General features: G+C 37.6%; 1 protein-coding gene across 12 annotated transcripts in view; it reads right to left on the bottom strand.

Annotated features, from left to right (window-relative positions):
• Positions 1-22,777, bottom strand: part of XRCC4 (X-ray repair cross complementing 4) — a 329,942-nt gene that overhangs the window by 288,212 nt on the left and 18,953 nt on the right. For 11 of the 12 annotated variants that reach the window (XM_086412872.1, XM_086412874.1, XM_086412873.1 and 8 more), the window contains exon 2: positions 10,428-10,576. In XM_086412872.1, the coding sequence (XP_086268998.1) occupies positions 10,428-10,566 (139 nt within the window). In that variant the 5' untranslated portion in view covers positions 10,567-10,576. Of the gene's footprint in view, positions 1-10,427; positions 10,577-14,658; positions 14,821-22,777 lie in introns of those variants that run through there. The other variant, XM_086412864.1, reaches the window with a different exon arrangement.

The following is a 22,777-nucleotide window of genomic DNA, read 5'->3' as shown; positions in this document are numbered from 1 at the left end:
GGAGGGATTGGGGGCAGGAGGAGAAGGGGATGACAGAGGATGAGATGGCTGGATGGCATCACTGACTCGATGGACGTGAGTTTCAGTGAACTCCGGGAGTTGGTGATGGACAGGGAGGCCTGACGTGCTGCGATTCATGGGGTCGCAAAGAGTCGGACACAACTCAGCAACCGATCTGATCTGATCTGATATATATATGACATTTTACATTTCATTCAGATCAGTTTCTATGCATGGTTCCTAAAGTATTAATTCCGTTTCTTCTAGCTGCTGATACATTCTCATTCTCCTTTTTTTTTTAGCTTCTGTGCTTTGTGAAGTCTGAACATGGCTCTCCTAAGCCAAAGTATCAAGTGATCTGGCAAACAGAGGTAGCCATAAACAAAGGTTGCTGGTTGGTCTTTCCTGGAGTCCTTACAGGTTTCACCAGTTCTGCATCAGTTTTGGAAGTTAATTTCTTCACTCAGTTTTTACACTTGTGGCAAATTTTAGAGAGTTCAAATTTAAGCCCACCACCCCTCACACATACATAACACAGACAGGATTCTGATTTCTGCTAGGACTTTTAATTTACTCATTACAATTAAATGAGCTAATGAGCCCTTATTGACTACTCTGAGTCTATGCTACATCTCTAAGCCAGGGTAGTTTTTTGTTTGTTATTTGTTGCTTAAAGATTTTATTAATAGGATCAATTCCAGGTTACTTTATCTTTACAGTTCAGCTCCAATTCCTAAAAGGCCTGCAGTCTCAACAAGCCCTTCCTCTCAGGTATTACAACCACAGTCATTAGATGCGTATCTATTCAGAAGTCCATGAGCTTAGTTCTTTAGCTCTCATTAACTCTTTTGGTTTTCAGATATGTCTTCACACTTGACACCTGGGGATTCTCTTTCTAAAGACTGTGATGTGTCTGTTTATTGCCTTTTAAAATTACAATATTTAATCTAATATTTATTTGGAATGTATGCGTGGTTGGGTTCCCATGTCAACTCGAGATCACAATGATGAAAGTCCCATATAGTTCTACAGTGTTTTTTTTTTTTTTAAGGTTACATTTATCTATTTTGGGGCTTCCCTGGTGGCTCAGCTGGTAAAGAATCCACCTGCAATGCAGGAGACCTGGGTTCGATCACTGGGTTGGGAAGATCCCCCGGAGAAGGGAAAGGCTATCCACTCCAGTAGTCTGGCCTGGAGAATTCCATGGACTGAAGAGTCCACGGGGCTGAAACAGTCAGACACGACTGAGCAACTTTTACTTTATCTATTTTATTCCTTACAACAATGAAAGACAGATATTCTCATTTTACAAATGATAAAAGTAAAACTCAAGAGAGATCAGGTAATGGTCAAGGACCATGAAGAAGGTAAGTGATAAAACTGGGATTCATACTTATATCTCTCTGGTTGTTCTGGTTTGAGGTGAAACAGATATGGGACATTAGATAAACTATTTACTCCCATAATATTAAAAATTAACACATTAGTATGAAATAGTATAAAAACAATAAAATCTTGATTAAAGAATCCTTTAAAATATAGCAGCTTTCCATAACTTTGGTCCATGTGCCATCAACTGTCTAGAAGCCCCATGATGGGCAATGAGGAAGAGAGTCTGGGAATGCATCCATGTATCTTTTATAATGAGTTTTTGATAAGTTCTGATATTGAAATCTAAGTTTAAATGCAGTCTCTGAAAAAAGGTAAGAATAAAAATATTCTTGTGGAATTTTACAGCTTCTAAATACTTCGACATATTTTTTTCTCCCTCTAAAGCATTGCACATTTAAGATCACCAATATCAAATCTATTGATTTTTCAAATACTCTTTTAGCTCTTCTGAAAAAACATATAAGAAGACAAATGCTTTTTATCTGAGGAATAATTTCATATTTTCTGTTTGGATTGCTTTGAAAAGTATAAGTACCTACAGAAAGATATTATTGATATTTCACAGAGAAATAGAAAATAATCTATAGAAACTATCTTGACTGTAACTATAGAAAAACTTAAGAAAACACAAACACACACACAAAAAGATAAAATGAACATATTTAGAAAACAAAAAGAGACTCAACAGACTTCAAAAACAGATTTATAGTTACCAAACAGGAAAGGTGGGGAATGGGAGAGGGATAAAATAGGAGTTTGAGATTAACATATACATACTGCTGCTGCTCCTAAGTCACTTCAGTCGTGTTCGACTCTCTGTGACCCCAAAGACAGCAGCCCACCAGGCTCCCCTGACCCTGGGATCCTCCAGGCAAGAACACTGGAGTGGGTTGCCATTTCCTTCTCCAATGCATGAAAGTGAAAAGTGAAAGTGAAGTCACTCAGTCGTGTCCGACTCTTAGCGACCCCATGGACTGCAGCCTACCAGGCTCCTCCATCCATGGGATTTTCCAGGCAAGAGTACTGGAGTGAGGTGTCATTGCCTTCTCTGACATATACACACTACTACATATAAAATAGCTAACCAACCAACAAGGCTCTACTGTATAATACTTGGAACTCTACTCAATATCCTGTAATAACCTACATGGGAAAAGAATCTGAAAAAAAAATGTATATATGTATATGCATAACAATCACTTTTCTGTATAACTGAAACTAATATAACACTGCAAATCAACTATATTCCAATATAAAACAAAAATTAAATTAAAATATAATAAAGTATGTCTACTGATACACCATCTAATAAAAAGTACTTTAAATTTCATTACAATCAAAAGATAGTTTCCTGAAAACATTTAATGGAATATATTGATTCAGTCCATTTATTGAACCCGCCTGCATTGTAGGAGACGCAGGAGACAAAGGTTCAATCCCTCGGTTGGGACGATTTCCTGGAGAAAGAAATGGCAACCCACTCCAGTGTTCTTGCCTGGAAAATCCCAGGGTTAGAGGCGCCTGGCAGGCTACAATTCATAGGGTCACAAAGAGTGGGATACAACTTAGCAAGTAAACAAGTAAATTCTGAAACTGCTTAATGAGCATCTATTATGTGCCAGGCACTATTCTAGGCACCAGGGATAACAACCATTAGACAGAGAAAAATGCCAGCCTTATGGAGCCTTGATTCAAGTGCTGACATCTTAGATATCTTTTCAGATATCCTTTTAGATACTATCTTAGCTACGCCCATATGTTACTCCATCTATGAATCCTGCATTGGTTAGTGTTATGAAATATTTCCTGAGAAGAAGAAAACATATGAAAGAAAATTATTTATATCTGCACGTCTCCTTTAAAAAACATGTTTTTAAAACAAGGTACCAGTTTAAGAAAAAAAATTTACTTGAACATTTCCTGTAATAGTCCATGTGAAATTCTGACTGCCTATTTAGAACTTCAATCCTAGAAAAACAATTGGGTCACCAGTTTTGAATTTTGTGTTGGAGGAAGCACAGCTGTAAGCACTCAATGCTCCTTTTAAAAACTTCAGCGACTGGGGATAAAAGCCATGGAAATAATAAAATTCAGTAAGGATACAGATGAACGACGTAATATGGCAAGAAAGTGAGCAGGCCAACAAAAAATAAGGAATTGTTTTCAGGCAGGTAGGATAAAAGAAAGAATCACTTCAACAATATCTGTACGTAGGTGAAGATGAAAATAAGGAAAGAGGGTTCTTTACTTTGGATTCTAATGTAGAATGAACTGAAGGACTATATATTCTAAGTTTGTGTCAGAGCTGAGAAGATACAGACTTAATAAGTCATCACATCATGGACCCACTTCACTACTCTTCATTCATTAAAAATCCTTTTTATACTGAGCTCTGTAACATAATTTCCATAGAGGTCACCAAATATATCAGTGTTTATAACAAATATAAGCAGATATAATTATTTGATAATAAAGTCATTAATAAAGTTTAGTTCATTCTTCAGTGAATTTTACTCCAAGATGAGTGATATAAGTTTTTTACTGCTGACTAATTCTTATGAAAGTCAAATAACAGTTATCGATCATTAACCCACTTTGTGATTTAACCCTGTGATATAAACTTCTATAATGTTCAAGTGATGATAGACCACATGATAATTAGACCCCAAACATTCATTAGATAAAACATTGCTAATGGAAAAGAAATCACGGAGTTTAGTGTGTGGGAGATTAAAAGAAACCCCACATCCTTTTAATTTCACTCAAATGAAAAGAGAAAAAAAAATTACCCAAATTGAAGGTTGCAGAAATCAAAAAATTGTACAAAAAACAGGATGAGGTATAGGAAGGAAATTCATTTTCATGTTTCAATTATTTAATTGTTTCAATGTTCTTAATCATCTTATTGTCTATCTGTAAAGTGCCAAACCAAATTACATTTATGTGTAAGCTTTAACTAAACATGGAAACAATGTTATGCTACTTAGTTACATATTTTATAATTAAAATTCACTCAAGAAAATAAAAGTGAACAATAAAGGGTATTAAACATTTGAGAAACTGAAAACTTCAACATCTTTGTAAACAAATGGCCATCTTCCAGTGCATTGTAAAATTTTCTGTTTGAAAGCTTGTTCAGTACAGGAAGCCAAAATCTTAACAATCTATTTGCCATGAAGTGATGGGACCAGATGCCATGATCTTATTTTCTGAATGTTGAGTTGTTTTTTTTTAATGTCTATTAGCAGAGTTATAAGAAAATATTGTTCAATAAAATCCAAATAGATAATATAGTTGTCAAGGTGACAATTGTTTAAAAGCTTTAAAAAGAGAGAAAACAATGTTTCCACAGACACAGGGTAACCTTGAAAAAAGATTTTTCTTCCTGAAAGTGTTTTGTTCAGCTGGAGGGAAAAGAAATAAAAGGAAACATGAAAGCCAGTGAAAGAAAAACATGAGCATGGAAGACCATCATTAATCTTCAATTCAAATTGTATAAAAGGCATTAATAGCAATTCTATTCAGAGATTCGGGGTGAATAAGTGAGCTAATTGCACAATGATTCTGCATGGGGATGACCCTAGAAATACAGGTTGCCACTGCCAAGTCGCTTCAGTTGTGTCTGACTGTGCAACCCCAGAGACAGCAGCCCACCAGGCTCCCCCGTCCCCGGGATTCTCTAGGCAAGAACACTGGAGTGGGTTGCCATTGCCTTCTCCGAATGTTGAGTTTTAAGCCAACTTTTTCACTCTCCTCTTTTACTTTCATCAAGAGACTCTTTACTCTTTGGTTCTTCTTGCTTTCTGCCATAACAGTGGTGTCATCTGCATATCTGAGGTTATTGGTATTTCTCCCATCAATCTTGATTCCAGCTTGTGCTTCATCCAGCCCAGCAAGTTAGCATGATGTACTCTGCATATAAGTTAAATAAGCAGGGTGACAATATACAGCCTTGACGTAACCTTTCCCAATTTGGAACCAGTCTATTGTTCCATGTCCAGTTCTAACTGTTGCTTCTTGACCTGTACACAGATTACTCAGGAAGCAGATAGTTCAGTTCAGTTCAGTTGCCCAGTCGTGTCCAACTCTTTACGACCCCATGAAACGCAGCACGCCAGGCCTCCCTGTCCATCACCAACTCCCAGAGTTCAACCAGACTCATGTCCATCAAGTCAGTGATGCCATCCAGCCAACTCATCCTCTGTCGTCCCCTTCTCCTCCTGCCCTCAATCCCTCCCAGCATCAGAGTCTTTTCCAATGAGTCAACTCTTCACATGAGGTGGCCAAAGTACTGGAATTTCAGCTTTAGCATCATTCCTTCCAAAGAAATCCCAGGGCTGATCTCCTTCAGAATGGACTGGTTGGATCTCCTTACAGTCCAAGGGACTCTCAAGAGTCTTCTCCAACACCACAGTTCCAAAGCATCAATTCTTCGGCGCTCAGCCTTCTTCACAGTCCAACTCTCACATCCATACATGACCACATAGCCTTGACTAGACGAACCTTTGCTGGCAAAGTAATGTCTCTGCTTTTGAATATGCTCTCTAGGTTGGTCGTAACTTTCCTTCCAAGGAGTAAGCGTCTTTTAATTTCATGGCTGCAGTCACCATCTGCAGTGATTTTGGAGCCCAAAAATAAAGTCTCTCACTGTTTCCACTGTTTCCCCATCTATTTGCCATGAAGTGATGGGACCAGATGTCATGATCTTTGTTTTCTGAATGTTGAGCTTTAAGCCAACTTCTTCACTCTCCACTTTCACTTTCATCAAGAGGCTTTTTTAGTTTCTCTTTACTTTCTGCCATAAGGGTGGTGTCATCTGCATATCTGAGGTTATTGATATTTCTTCCGGCAATCTGGATTCCAGCTTGTGCTTCTTCCAGTCCAGCGTTTCTCATGATGTACTCTGCATATCAGTTAAATAAGCAGGGTGACAATATACAGCCTTGACCTACTCCTTTTCCTATTTGGAACCAGTCTACTGTTCCATGTCCAATTCTAACTGTTGCTTCCTGACCTGCATACAGATTTCTCAAAAGGCAGATCAGGTGGTCTGGTATTCCCATCTCTTGAAGAATTTTCCAGTTTATTGTGATCCACACAGTCAAAGGCTTTGGCATAGTCAATAAAGCAGAAATAGATGTTTTTCTGGAACTCTCTTGCTTTTTCCATGATCCAGCGGATGTTGGCAATTTGATCTCTGGTTCCTCTGCCTTTTCTAAAACCAGCGTGAACATCAGGAAGTTCATGGTTCACATATTCCTGATGCCTGGCTTGGAGAATTTTGAGCATTACTTTACTAGCGTGTGAGATGAGTGCAATCGTGCTGTAGTTTGAGCATTCTTTGGCATTGCCTTTCTTTGGGATTGGAATGAAAACTGACCTTTTCCAGTCCTGTGGCCACTGCTGAGTTTTCCAAAGTTGCAGGCGTATTGAGTGCAGCACTTTCGTGCACTGCTATTCTCATCTCTTTAAGAATTTCCCACAGTTTGTTGTGATCCACATAGTCAAAGGCTTTGGTGTGGAAAATAAAACAGAAGTACATGTTTTTCTGAAAATCTCTTGCTTTTCCAATGATCCAACCGATGTTGGCAATTTGATCTGTGGCTCCTCTGCCTTCTCAAAATTCAGCTTGATCATCTGGAAGTTCACGGTTCATGTAGTATTGAAGCCTGGCTTGAAGAATTTTGAGCATTACTTTGCTAGCGTGTGAGATGAGTACAATTGAGAAGTAGTTTGAACATCCTTTGGCATTGTCTGTCTTTGGAATTGGAATGAAAACTGACTTTTTCCAGTCCTGTGGCCACTGCTGAGTTTTCCAAATTTGCTGGCATATTGAGTGCAGCACTTTCACAGCATCATCTTTTAGGATTTGAAATAACTCAACTGGTATTCCATCACTTTCACTAGTTTTGCTCATAGTAATGCTTCCTAAGGCCCACTTGACTTCACATTCTAGGATGTCTGGCTCTAGGTGAGTTATCACACCATCGTGGCTATCTGGGTCATGAAGATCTTTTGTGTATAGTTCTTCTTAATATCTTCTGCTTCTGTTAGGTTCATACCATTTCTGTCCTTTACTGTGCCCATCTTTGCACAAAATGTTCCCTTGGTATCTCTAATTTTCTTAAAGAGATCTCTAGTCTTTCCCATTCTGTTGTCTTCCTCTATTTCTTTGCACTGATCACTGAAGAAGGCTTTCTTATCTCTCCTTGCTATTCTTTGGAACTCTGCATTCAAATAGGTATATCTTTCCTTTTCTCCTTTTGCTTTCACTTCTCTTCTTTTCACAGCTATTTGTAAGGCCTCCTCAGACAACCCTTTTGCCTTTGTGCATTTCTTCTTCTTGGGGATGGTCTTGATCACTGCCTCCTGTACAATGTCATGAACCTCCATCCATATTTCTTCAGGTTCTCTATCAGATCTAATCCCTTGAATCTATATGTCATTTCCACTGTACAGTCAAAAGGGATTTGATTTAGGTCATACCTGAATGGTCTAATGGTTTTCCCCACTTTCTTAAGTGGGGAAATTTAAGTCTAAATCTGGCAATAAGGAGTTCATGATCTGAGGCACAGTCAGCTCCCAGTCTTGTTTTTCCTGACTGTATAGAGCTTCTCCATCTTTGGCTGCAAAGAACATAAACAAGCTGATTTTGGTATTGACCGTCTGGTGATGTCCATGTGTAGAGTCTTCTCTTGTATTGTTGGAAGAGGATGTTTGATATGACCAGTGTGTTCTCTTGGCAAAACTCTGTTAGCCTTTGTCCTGCTTCATTCTGTACTCCAAGGCCAACTTTGCCTGTTACTCCAGGTATCTCTTGACTTCCTACTTTTGCATGCCAGCCCCCTATAAAGAAAAGGATATCTTTTTCAGATGTTAGTTCTAGAAGGTCTTGTAGGTCTTCATAGAACTGTTCAACTTCAGCTTCTTCAGCTTTACTGGTTGAGAATAGACTTGGATTACTGTGTTACTGAATGGTTTGCCTTGGAAACAAACAGATCATTCTTTCATTTTTGAGATTGCACCCAAGTACTGCATTTCAGACTCTTTTATTGACTATGAGGGCTACTCCATTTCTTCTAAGGGATTCCGGCCCACAGTAGTAGGTATAATGGTCATCTGAGTTAAATTCACCCGTTCAATTTTATTTCACTGATTCCTAAAATGTCAACGTTCACTCTTGCCATTTCCTGTTTGACCACTTGTAATTTACTTTCTTAGACCTAACATTCCAGGTTTCTATGCAATATTGTTCTTTACAGCATCATACTTTACTTCCATCACCAGTCACATCCACGACTGGGTGTTGTTTTTGCTTTGGCTCCATCCCTTCATTATTTCTGGAGTTTTTTCTCCATTCTTCTCCAGTAGCATATTGGGCACCTATCGACCTGGGGAGTTCATCTTTTGGTGTCATATCTTTTTGCTTTTGTTCATGGGATTCTCAAAGCAAGAATGCTGAAGTGGTTTGCCATTCCCTTTTCCAGAGCACCACGTTTTGTCAGAACTCTCCACCATGCCCTGTCTGTCTTGGATGTTCCTAAATGGCATGGCTCATAGTTTCAATGAGTTAGACAAGACTGTGGTTTATGTGATCAGTTTTATCAGTTTTCTGTGGTTGTGGCTTCCATTCTGTCTGCCCTTCCTCTGAAAGATAAGGATAAGAGGCTTATGGAATCTTCCTGATGGGAGAGACTGACTGTGGGGAAAACTGGGTCTTGCTTTAATGGGTGAGGCCAAGATCAGTAAATATTTAATCCAGTTATTACCAAAGACAAAAAAATCAAAAGTCTATTTCATAAAATAATAGCCAAAAACCCACATAGGGGTTTGAAACATGGTTTACAAAATTTTACATTATCATTAACAGTTCTCTTTCATTTTGTTACAAATGTAGTATATGTTCACTGGAAATAATTCAAACAATAATATGAAATAAAAAGAAAACAACCACCACTTCACTTTCCTAAGCTTTGGCCTAGCCAATTCACCTTCCTGTTCCTTTCAGTATTTCCTTGGCGTGCTAAGAAATGATACATATAAAAAATACTATTTTATATGTTTTATATAGAGAAATAATTTTAATTTTATTTTATTTTTAAACTTTACATAATTGTATTAGTTTTGCCAAATATCAAAATGAATCCGCCACAGGTATACATGTGTTCCCCATCCTGAACCCTCCTCCCTCCTCCCTCCCCCCTCCCCATACCATCCCTCTGGGTTGTCCCAGTGCTCTAGCCCCAAGCATCCAGTATCGTGCATCGAACCTGGACTGGCATCTCGTTTCATACATGATATTTTACATGTTTCAATGCCATTCTCCCAAATCTTCCCACCCTCTCCCTCTCCCATAGAGTCCATAAGACTGTTCTATACATCAGTGTCTCTTTTGCTGTCTCGTACACAAGGTTATTGTTACCATCTTTCTAAATTCCATATATATGCGTTAGTATACTGTATTGGTGTTTTTCCTTCTGGCTTACTTCACTCTGTATAATAGGCTCCAGTTTCATCCACCTCATTAGAACTGATTCAAATGTATTCTTTTTAATGGCTGAGTAATACTCCATTGTATATATGTACCATAGCTTTCTTATACATTCATCTGCTGATGGACGTCTAGGTTGCTTCCATGTCCTGGCTATTATAAACAGTGCTGCGATGAACATTGGGGTACACGTGTCTCTTTCCCTTCTGGTTTCCTCAGTGTGTATGCCCAGCAGTGGGATTGCTGGATCATAAGGCAGTTCTATTTCCAGTTTTTTAAGGAATCTCCACACTGTTCTCCAGAAATAATTTTTAAAACTCTGATCAAGTACTATGACTCAAAAGGGTATTTTTCCTCATTTCTATTAATGTCACTTATAGAAAACAGCATTAATATTACAAATCTACATGTAAATTTGACAGCAATAACAAGTAAATGTTAATTTTAACCAATATCAATTAAATATTTAATTTGAAGTATCACTAAGGACTGAAATATAGCATATTACATTAATTTTTCTTAAAAAATTCACTTTTTATATTACCTGTCCCAGTCCATGCTGACTGCCCATCAGTAAGTGTAATAACAAAACCAGATCCTAGTGTTTTCTCCCAAGCAACTTGTAGAAAATGAATTATATCAGGTTCGGAAGCAAGACAGATTCTGCTTACTTTTCTTTCCATTTCTGATCACCTGTCATAAAAGAAAAAAATAAATATTTTTACGTGAAACTGTGACTATCAAATAGTGACTTTTCTGTATTGGTCTCTTGAGTTATACAAAGCACTAAGGAAATAAGTTAAACAAAAAGTTGTTTAATAGCCAACCATAAACTCAGTAAATCACAGTTCTATTCAGTATTGATTCACAATTTTAACCAATAAGAAAAGCAGAGACTCATAAATGACAAATGATTTGCCCAAGTTGTATAGCTGAATAAAAGTTACTATCTTCAACATTTTAAAAACTTAATATCTAAGTATTTATATCAAGGCAGAAGTACATATCTAAAATCCAACTTAGAAGCTTTTCAACTGAACAAATCCATATAAGCAGTACCTAGATCAAGAAGCAGCACACGACGACCCCAGAACTCATTCTTACAACACCCCCCTTCCAGTCACTACATCCCCCAAAACCACTTTCTTAACTGAGATTTGCGTTTTATTTTTGCACTTTCACATAAATGTAATACAGCATTTTATTTGTGTCTGGCTTCTTTTGTTCAGCATTATGTTTAAGAAATCCATCCATATGGTTTCTTAGAGTTGTAGATCATGCACACAATTGTACAATATTCAATAATATGGTACAATTATTTATCCACTTATCCACTAGTGACAGGCATTTGAGTACATTCCAGGTTTTGACTATCACAAAGAGTGCTGCCATAGACATGCTAGCAAATATCTAAGTTTTTCTGTTGGGTATATACCTATGAGTATATGCGTGTAATTTGTAGATCAGAGGATAAGCATATGCTCAGTTTTAGTACCACACAGCCAAAAATTGTCTAAAAGGTTTGAAACAATTTACACACTTGGTATATGAGAGTTCTGATCACTCCATATTCTTAGAAACATTTCCCATCTTTATAATTTTAGCCATTTTGGTGGGTATGTAATACTACATTATGGTTATTCACATTTCCCTAATTACTAAAGATGGTGAATTCTTTCATATCTTGATTGCACTTTGAACATCCTGCTTTGGGGAATATCTGTTAAATCTTGCCAATGCTTTTATTAAGTTGTATTCTTCATATTGACGTTCTTACTGAAATCCTCTGCCACCCTCTTCTTTTGCCTTCAGTCTTTCCCAGCATCAGTGTCTTTTCCAATGAGTCAGTTCTTTACATCAGGTGGTCAAAGTATTGGAGCTTCAGTTTCAGCATCAGTCCTTACAATGAATATTCAGGTTTGATTTCCTTTACAATTGACTGGTTTGATCTCCTTGCAGTCCAGGGGACTCTGAAGAGTCTTCTCCAGCACCACAGTTCGAAAGCATCAATTCTTTGGCACTCAGCCTTCTGTATGGTCCAACTCTTACATTATATATGACTACTAGAAAGACCATAGCTTTGACTATATGGGCCATATGGATGTTATTCTATGTTTATCTAAAAGTTTTATAACTGTATGTATCATATTTAGATCCACAATTCATCTGGAACTGAATTTTGTACTTCAATTGTCAAGAAGAGATCAAACTAGATTTTTTCCATGTGGATATATAATTGACCCAGTACTATGTATTAAAGACTGTCCTTTCTTATTGCAATGCTAGGTTACCTTACTCATAAATCATGTGACTGAATACGTGTACAAGGTTCAATTTTTGTTTTGTTTGTTCTTTACAGGTGTGCAATTTCATATTATATACTTGGCTTGTCAAGGTTCACTGAATAGTGATTCTGTTACTATGAGCCAACACATTTATAATCTCTCTGTGGCTTTGCCATTTAAAAGTTTGATAAACCTCTAAGTATTAAAATCACTTATGTAAAATGTTGAGCAGAACAAGCTGAAGCATTGGACTTCTGTGGCTTGCCATTAGAAACAAACTTCTCAGACATCAATTGCTATTATTAGGTGGGTGTATTGCTCGTACCTCCATTTAAGTCATAAGAGTACCAACAGAGTCCTTTGCAAAACCTTAAGCTATAGAAGGGCTTTCCTGGTAGCTCAGCTGGTAAAGAATCCACCTGCAATGCAGGAGACCCTGGTTCAATTCCTACATTGGAGAGATCCCCTGGAGAAGAGATAGGCTACTCACTCCAGTATTCTTGGGCTTCCCTAGTGGCTCAGGCAGTAAAGAATTTGCCTGCAATGTGGGAGACCTGGATTCAGTTCCTAGATTGGGAAGATCCCCTGGAGGAGGACATGGCAATCCACTCTAGTTTTCCTGCCTGGAGAATCCCCATGAACAGAGGCACTGAACAGGCTCCCCACGTGTCCATGGGGTCACAAAAGAGTCGGACATGACTGCGCAACGAAGCACAGCACAGCACAACAAGCTACAGAAGCTAACAAACAAAACTAAAGAAATACCATAGAAATTACAAATATGCCAAGAAAAACATAAAAAGTCAAAACTAGGAACAATGCACACACTTCAAAGATGAAAAACTAGAGAGAATTATTCTTTAGTCACATAGCATGAATCTCTTACCAGATGATCCTAAAAAAGGTAAAAGAATACTCCAATCTTTTATTTGGGGGAAGAGTATAAAATTGCCTCAAATTATTATGACCAATTTAAATAATATGATATTCCAAAGGTAATATTAATTGCTATTTCATTAATAACTGATAAGTTTTCATCAAAGCTAAACTGTTAAGCTATTTTAATCTGCTTTCTCAATTTAAAACTATTACGTTCTCATAAATAAAGCATCATATTTTTCTCAACAAGTGAATATGAAAATAAAAACAACTCATTCTGTCAACTCTTCACAAAACTAAGCTGATTTCTCTATCTGCTGTGGGGTTGAGAGGCATGCTTAATTATAGAATGCTAGAGCTGTATATCTTACATAAAAAGTACAAGGAAGCAGAGAAATGGCCAGAATGAAAGAAAAAAAATCTAAAATTAAAAGTGTAATATACCTCTAAATTGATGAATTAGCAATAATATCTAACCTAAAGTTTACTCAGAAAATTATTCTTCTTCCCAGTGAAAAAAGTTATAAGATAACCATACTTGCAGTCACATCAATTAAGCATGCTAACATATTTTAAATATGCAAATCTGTAGATTTGACTACAATATAATCACTGAAAAAAATATAATTATGTTTAAATATTTCATTTAGTCAATAATTTTTCCTACATTGAGATCTTCTTTGCCTAGAGGTACTTAATTCTGAAATGCTTCATCCACTTGTAAATATTTTCTTTTAAATCAATAAGTCAATACACTAAACATGCAGTAAATTACCCCACATGCTCTGTAATTCCCAAATTTGAAAATGACTGGCAAATGTGTTCCTGCTTTTCTATGCCAATCACTGAAAAAGACATACTCAGAGGCTTACATAATTCTAATGGACCCAAATCCCACAATTCTGGGAGGGGAAGGCAGAAGGTAATACAAACTACTGATATAGGCTTTTTTTTTTTTCCTCTACAGAATGTACATACACACACAAAGATACACACACATTTATATAGACCATTTCTTCTTAAAATGTGCCTGAAGAACCCTGGCTATTGTTACCATTAGTGTAACTCAGAAATACCCTAAAACAGCAATTGGTATCACTGCTGTTTCTTAGCTTGTTTGAAACAAGTAACACATATCTAATTATAGAAAATAATTTAAAATTCAATATTTCAGATGCCTATCAGTAAATCCTGCTTTCCACAATAACATAAAAGGCTTTAGTCTCAATAATGTTAAAAAGACATTCAGGGGTCATGTATTAGTTTTGAGATCTTTGAATTATTTATGTTTGAGTATTTTCCAATTTTCTGATTAACTCTAGATACTTACCACAGAAAATAAACCGAATGATCAAACTAAATAAACTAAATGAAAGCAAAATAAATGATTTTATTTTAAAGATTCTGTTATTCTAGTAAACTCATATTTGAAATTTTGGATGTTACCACACTAAGGACTTGATATATTAAAAGTCTAAATTTGACAACTCAGTATCCTTTAAGTATTTTATGGCTCAATAGCCTTATAAATGTTTTCCTTATATCAACTGAGTCTTAATTTCCTTATAATATACTATTTGAACCAATTTTGAAAGCTCTTCATTCACTTACTTACTGAGGTCACCATCTCATTAAATACCAAATACAAAATTTCTAAGACTCAACCACAGAAACAGAAAAAGAGACGACTTGGAATGTCTTTTAAGATTCAGTAAGAGCGAATCAAGGATCTCTTTGCTTTCACCAGCACTTAAAGGAAATAGCCGTGGGGTTTTTTGCCCCAAGACTAATACTTGAAGAAAGCGGGTGGAATCCTCTTCGGAAGGACTGATTGATCAGGGCCATAAGAAAGCCTGTGTTTTGTTTTCTAAGGGCACTAAAGGTCAGACTAATATCAGCACCTCTCCCAGCCAGAGCCAAGGATCTAAGACAAGCTTGCAGGTGGAAACAGTTGGGTCCCACCCCAATTTGTACATCAGTAGCTTTATTGAGAGCTCAGAACAGTTGAGAATTGAGAAGCTTATCTTTAGTACTTTGTATCTTTGATACTTGGCTTCTCTCTTAGAAGAGAAATAAGTTGTTGGCTGGTATGCAATTGATGTGATCTAGACTCTGAACAAACACCATTCACAGTTGCTTCTGAATAAACAAGACGCTTTTTAAATTAGTTTACAAAGAATTTTGTATGCCCTTTTGGATGCTGATAAGAAGCCATGCAGAAGCCAAGTCTCTTAGGTCAGCTCAAGTTAGTGACTACACTGTATCATTGATAACACCATTTTGAACTTGGGCTTCTTTCATTTTCCTTTATAGTAAGTTACGGCTTCCTTTCAGGCTGCTTGGGCTGCAGGTGTTCAAACTTCTGCAGCTACGCCAAGGAGTTGTACTTACAGATCAGAAAAGGCTAAATGCATGTTTCTAATGAAGCAATTAACTTAAGTGCCCCCTTGTTGAGAAAAGTAGGCTGATACCTAAGTGAGTTCAGAATAAAGATTAGCACATAGCACATGCTGTTAATATTCTGTAATTAGATGCTTGATCACACTGTTTCGTTTGACCTTCCTTTAAAAAAAAAAAAAAAAAGAGGAAAAGAAAAATATATACCAAAAGTGTGGCGATAAATGTTTTAAAGTTCTATCATACTACAAACATTCAAGGACAGGACTCTATATAATTGCTAGATAAAAAGGAAAGAAAGATTTATGTAATAGTCATTGGGCTATTTCAAAAACAAACATCACATAATAATTTAAGAAGAGGACTATTTTCTTATTTGTTTAGTACTTTTTTAAAAGCACTGATTATCCATGTTTATCTTATCAGAATTCCCACACTGAGTATTTTTAATTAGTTTATTTCTACCATTTTCATTATTAATAACATATCACCTTGCTGCTTGTTGCTATCTTCTTGACCAAAGGGTAAATTAAGATCTTTTTGAAAAATGACCAAGAAATCAATTTACATATAAATGCCAAAGCAATTAAAACAAAATTAACCTTCCATAGAAGAAATGCTTTCCTGAAATAACATTTTCAAATTAAAATTTTATAAACTTTAAGGGTAAAGAATTTACAGGGTTATTAAATAACTTTCTAATCATATCGGGATTTTCTCCACTCAGTTAATTTTGAAATCAAGGAAGGTGACCATCTGTCCAAGATTCCCTGAGATTTTCCCAGTTTTAACACTGAAAGTCCAACGTCCTAGAAAATCTCTCAACAATCCCAGGCAAACAAAGATGGCTGATTACCCTAAGTAAGAGTAAAATTTAATTAATACTGTTAGTATAATCTTGATCAAAAATTTGTAATATACAGCTTACTTACAAGGAAGACATTAAATAAACAATCTGATGCTTTAGGAATATAGCACTAAAACTATAAAATAAGTCTACAATCTAAGGCATCTTTGCCATGAATATAGACTTTTCTCAATTATCCCTTATGAGCCTGGAATGCCAGCTGCTAGCATTCCAGATTATCATATTACTGCTCATTTCCTCTGCTTATCTTTTGCAAACACCATTAATAATCATTAGTTTCAGTGATTTCTTCAAATTCTACTTCCTCTGCTTTCCTTTCTCTTATCCAATGGAGTACTAAAAAACAATAAAATGGCCTAAATAAATTCTCCACATATAATCTAAGGCCTAGATCCAAAATGCCCATAAAATTGGACTCAAAGTACCAAGACTATGACTTTTTTTATATTCATCAATGGATACTCTTGATTACCAGTAACCTTGGTGGAAAGAACAAGAGCATACTTAACACTGTGGAAACTTTCTAAATGTTCACAAGAATACTTCAGTTCTAATGGCAGAGTTCATATGAGAATGACACAACAGAAATGAAGAGATAAGACAGTTTGTGAAATATAATATTATCTTAAGCAACAGTGAAAGTGAAGTCACTCAGTTGTGTCCGACTCTTTGAGACCCCGTGGACTGTAGCCCACCAGGCTCCTCCATCCATGGGACTCTCCAGGCAAGAATACTGGAGTGGGTTGCCATTTCCTTCTCCAACAGTTCTTTCTCACTAAAAATTTAGCAATTATGACCTCTTAGAGCTCAAAATTTTGACACCTTGATCATATTTAAATTCTAGAAAGAGTGAAGAGACTCCTATTTGCAATACCATCCATTAAGGAGGGGAGTGAAAAAGTTGGCTTAAAGCTCAACATTCAGAAAACTAAGATAATGGCATCTGGTCCCACTACTTCATGGCAAATAGATAGGGAAACAGTGGCTGACTTTATCTTTGGGGGCTCCAAAATCACTGCAGATAGTGACTGCAGCCATGAAATTAAAAGACGCTTACTCCTTGGAAGGAAAGTTATGATCAACCTAGACAGCATATTAAAAAGCAGAGACATTACTTTGCCTACAAAGGTCCGTCTAGTCAAGGCTATGGTTTTTCCAGTGGTCATGTATGGATGTGAGAGTTGGACTATAAAAAAAGCTGAGCACCGAAGAATTGATGCTTTTGAACTGTGGTGTTGGAGAAGACTCTTGAGAGTCGCTTGGACTGCAAAGAGATCCAATGAAGCTGAAGCTCCAATACTTTGGCCACCTGATGTGAAGAGCTGACTCATTTGAAAAGACCCCGATGCTGGGAAAGATTGAGGGCAGGAAGAGAAGGGGCTGACAGAGGATGAGATGGTTGGATGGAATCACCAACTCAATGGACATGGGTTTGGGTAGACTCCGGCAGTTGGTGATGGATAGGGAGGCCTGGCATGCTGCGGTTCACGGGGTCGCAAAGAGTCAGACATGACTGAGAGACTGAACTGAACTGAACTGAACTCTGCATAGAAGTTAAATAAGTAGGGTGATAATATACAGCCTTGACGTACTCCTTTCCCAATTTGAAACCAGTCTGCTGTTTCATTTTAGGTTTTCACTGTTGCTTCTTGACCTGCATACAGATTTCTCAGGAGACAGGTAAGGTGGTCTGCTATTCCTATGTCTTTAAGAATTTTCCACAATCTGTTGTGATCCACACAGTCAAAGGTTTTGGCGTAGTCAATAAAGCAGAAGTACATATTTTTCTGGAAATCTCTTTGCTTTTTGGATGATCCAACGGATGTTGGCAATTTGATGTCTGGTTCCTCTGCCTTTTCTAAATCGAGCTTGAACACGATGTCTGGTTCCTCTGCCTTTTCTAAATATAGCTTGAACATCTGGAAGTTCATGGTTCATGTGAACTTTTTGAAGCTTGGCTTGGAGAATTTTGAGCATTACTTTGCTAGCATGTAAGATGAGTGCAATTGAGAAGTAGTTTGAACATTTTTTAGTACTGCCTTTCTTTGGAATTGGAATGAAAACTGACTTTTTCCAGTCCTGTGGCCACTGCTGAGTTTTCCAATTTTGCTGGCATATTGACTGCAGCACTTTCACAGCATCGTCTTTTAGGATTTGAAATCGCTCATCTGGAATTCCAACACCTCCACTAGCTTTGTTTGTAGTAATATTTCCTAAGACCCACTTGACTTCACATTCTAGGATGTCTGGCTCTAGGTTGAGTGATCACCCCATCGCGGCTATCTGGGTCATGAAGATCTTTTGTGTTTAGTTCTTCTGTGTATTCTTGGCACCTCTTCTTAATATCTTCTGCTTCTGTTAGGTACATACCATTTCTGTCCTTTATTGTGCCCACCTTTATATGAAATGTTTCCTTGCTTGCTATCTCTAATTCTCTTAAAGAGATCTCTAGTTTTTCCCATTCTATTGTTTTCTTCTATTTGTTTGCATTGGTCACTGAGGAAGGCTTTCTTATCTCTCCTTGCTATTCTTTGGAATTCTGCATTCAATGGGTATATCTTAGGGGAAACTGACATCAGATGGGCTCCTCAGGGAAAGTAGCAGAAGAGCAGGCCCCCTCACCATCCTTTTAATAAGAACAGTCACTACCTGGGGCTTGGGGCAAGTATGTAAGAAGGTCAGTCAAGTGAAGCAGGCCCTGGTTGAGCAGGGGATGTACAAAGCAAAAGAAAAGCCATTTTGGGTGGTCTGATCACACAACAGTCTTTTCTACTTGAAAACTGTGCTGCTGAAAACTGAAATGTAACTAAAAGCACTTGTATGGAAACAAAACAAGACTTGTACTGTACTTTTCCCCCACTTACAAATCCACCATTTACTTAAAACTATACTCATTTATTGGCCTATTTTCTAATGGCAAACAAGAGGATGAATGATAAGACTGGGGTACAATGAGAGTTAACTTGCCCCCAAAAAATCCCTATGACATATCAACTGGTGATACTACCTAACTCAGCCATACAAAACTATTTAGGAACCGCATGAAATTGCCAATATTTAACAATTTTTAAGCTATAAAGACGAAAATATCACATGCTTCAAATAATACTAAGTTATAAATATAAACAGGACATCATGACTTAATTGGATAATTACATACATATCTTCCTTGTCATAACTGCTGAGTCTAAGACATTTTCAACCACATCCCTGAACATATTTTGGATAATTCTAGTGGAAGGAGGTTTGAAGATAAAAGAAAAGATTCAATTCTGGGTCCCCCTAGGCGATGCATTTTCAAATTGAATGGATATTTGTATTCCTAAATTTTAAACCAAGACTCAAACATTTTACTAAGAGTGTGAGTCTTAATGTCTGCAAGGGCTCTGCAGGTCAGGTGTAAGCCCATGCACGTTCACTGCATGAAGAGTGGGGACGATGGCAAATGGGAAACTACAAGTGACCCCATAAAGATGCAGCCCTGAAATTAAAAAACGCTTGCTTCTTGGAAGAAAGTTATGACAAATCTAGACAGCATATTAAAAAGTATACATCACTCTGTCAACGAAGGTCCAAATAATCAAAGCTATGGTTTTCCTAGTAATCATGGATGTGGTGTTTATAGTAATAAGCTGACTTAGGGCGGGTCACTAGCCTCAGGATACAGCTGGTCACCAGGAAGGCCAAAAGATTAAAGGGTTGGCACTTTCAACCTCAATCCCAACCCACCTCTAAAGAGGAGTGTGGAGCTGGAGATTGAGCTCTATAAAACCTTTGGAACAAAGAAATGGGGCGGGGGGAATGCCACTGGGCTAGTGAACAACTCAAAATACTGGGGAGCAGCTCACCCACTCAATGATCAGAAGACCTGCACTCTAACCTTCCAAATCTTGCCCTATGCATTTCTTCCGTTTGGTCATTCCTCAGCTGTATCCTTTTTACTGAAGCAGTAAATAAAAACAAAGTATTTTCCTGAGTTCTGTAAGCCATTCTAACAAATTATCAATCCTGAGAAGATAATCAATGGGAAACTCCAATTTATTGCACATCAGAAGTATGGGTGACTCAGAACTTGCGACTGGCATCTGAAGTGAGGGCAGTCTTGTGGGACTGAAGCCTTTAACCTATGGAAACTGACACTAACTCCAGGTAGACAGTGTCAGAACTGGATATCCAGCTAGTGCTGGAGAATTGAGGAACTGATAAATGGTGGTGGAAAACACACCAATGTTCCAAACAAAACAGCTTTAGTCCAGCTTTATTTAAGGCTATTGGTGTATAACCTCTACTAATTCAGAAACTAATTCTTTTATCCCCACACTCTTGGAATAGGGAATCTTTACCTGAGAAATCTGATCTTTCCTAATGTCACTGGATAAAAAGGTCCAAGTTGGCCTCTCACAAATACAGTGACTTTTGAAACATGGCAAGTCAAACATAAGCATTTATTTAGATCCTGCCTGACAACAGGTAGTATGATACGTGTTGGGAATAGATCTGTGAATAAAATAGACATATCCTCTAACCTCAGAACATTTACAATCTCATGAAGAGAGAATCAAATAAACACATGTTATAAAACATTGTGGTAAGAGCCATAAAGAGGTAGAAGAGTTAACTAGGGAACCCTGATTAGACACACCCAGACTGATAGAGTCATAGGAAGCTTTCTGGAGGAAATGAGGTCTAAGACCTAAAGGTAAGAAGAAATTCTGTATCCACCCTTGCAACTGCGCTTTTGCTTAAGCTATTTACTCTCCTAAAATAAACACCTCGAGTCTATACCTATGAATATCTATCAGTTGTTTCAAGGTCTAGGAGCACTGAAAGCAGTTATGATCAGCCTCCAAGGATCTCACTGTCAATCATCTCATTCCCCAACTGGAGGAAAAAGAAGACATAATATGGGGAGGATATCAGGATCATCATATTCAGAGAGATTCTACCAGCTCTTCCTCCTGAGTGAAGAGGCTCAGAGCTGAATTATGCCCACTGAATCGCTCAACAGTGCGTTTAGAGTATACATCTATTGACTTTTTGAAATGGAATTTTGGCAGCCTCAGAATTCTAGTACCACTCTGTTGACTTCCTATGTTTGGACCTCTACATTTGAATAAAGTAAGCAATGAAGTTAACCTAGATTAGAGTCATTTGTTCTTAAGGTATAAGGATTTTGGAGTCTGTGCTTCTACACTGTGTAATGGCAGTATCTGGAAGCCAATACCTGTAGCTGGCAGCAAAAAAATAAGGTTGCACAGCTAAAAATTGGGCCTCCCTGGTGGCTCAGATGGTAAAGAATCTACCTGCAAGGCAGGAGACCTGGGTTCTATCCCTGGGTTGGGAAGATCCCCTGACGGAGGGCATGGCAACCCACTCCAGTATTCTTGCTTGGAGAATTCCCATGGATAGAGGAGCACTGCAGGCTACAGTCATGGGGTTGCAAAGAGTTGGATGCAACTGAATTTCTAAACATAGTACAGCTAAGAAATTAACCATATTAATCAGAATATTAATCAGAAAAATATTCAATCCATTGTCATCTTCTGATGGCAACAGAACATCAATTTTGAAGTTAAATCCTTAAAAAGATTCTGACACAGAAATGAATCAGAGATGTTCATGCCTATAAAATACAATGGAAGTCATCAACAATATTCAAACTACATACAGAATTATCAGTGATGATTTTTCTCATTAGGAAGAAGTCAAAAATATCACATTGCTTAGGAAAAAAAATAAATATTTATTTTTTTAAAACAAATACTTTCCCCAAAGATTCAACAGAATGCTGCTGCTGCTAAGTTGCTTCAGTCGTGTCCAACTCTGTGCAACCCCATAGACGGCAGCCCACCAGGCTCCTCCATCCCTGGGATTCTCCAGGCAAGAACACTGGAGTGGGTTGCCATTTCCTTCTCCAAATCAACAGAATACTTAGCAACAAATGAAGCTACTTTGTGGAACAGAAATAAGTTTAAATTTTGTAATGAAGAATCTAAAAAGCTAACCTGAAAAGTCATTCAAAGTTAAGTTAGTTTCAAAGCCAGTGTGTGTGCGTATGTTAAGTCACTTCAGTCGTGTCCAGCTTCTCTGTCCATGGGATTCAGCAGGCAAGGATGCTGGAGCGGGTTGCCATGCCCTCCTCCAGGGGATCGTCCAGGTCCAGGGATCGCACCTATGTCTCTTGCAGCTCCTGCACTGGCAGGCAGGGCTTTTTACCACTAGTGTCAAGTGGGAAGCTTTCAGAGGCAGTACACAGAACAAAACCAAACTTTCCATTAGGTTGAAATAATGAACTGACATTTATTTGAAGGAAACTAATTACAAAAAGTCCACTCTGCTAAGTCGCTTCACTCGTGTCCGACTTTGTGTGACCGCACAGATAGCAGCCCACCAGGCTTCTCCATCCCTGGGAATCTCCAGGCAAGAATACTGGAGTGGGTTGCCATTTCCTTCTCCAATGCATCA

This window comes from Bos grunniens, chromosome 7 (genome assembly GCF_055505025.1).
Source record: "Bos grunniens cultivar Pamir isolate PY7600 chromosome 7, Bosgru_T2T1.0, whole genome shotgun sequence".
Lineage (NCBI taxonomy): Eukaryota > Metazoa > Chordata > Mammalia > Artiodactyla > Bovidae > Bos > Bos grunniens.
Note: the sequence above shows the minus strand (reverse complement) of the source record. Positions and strands in the feature narration are given on the sequence as shown.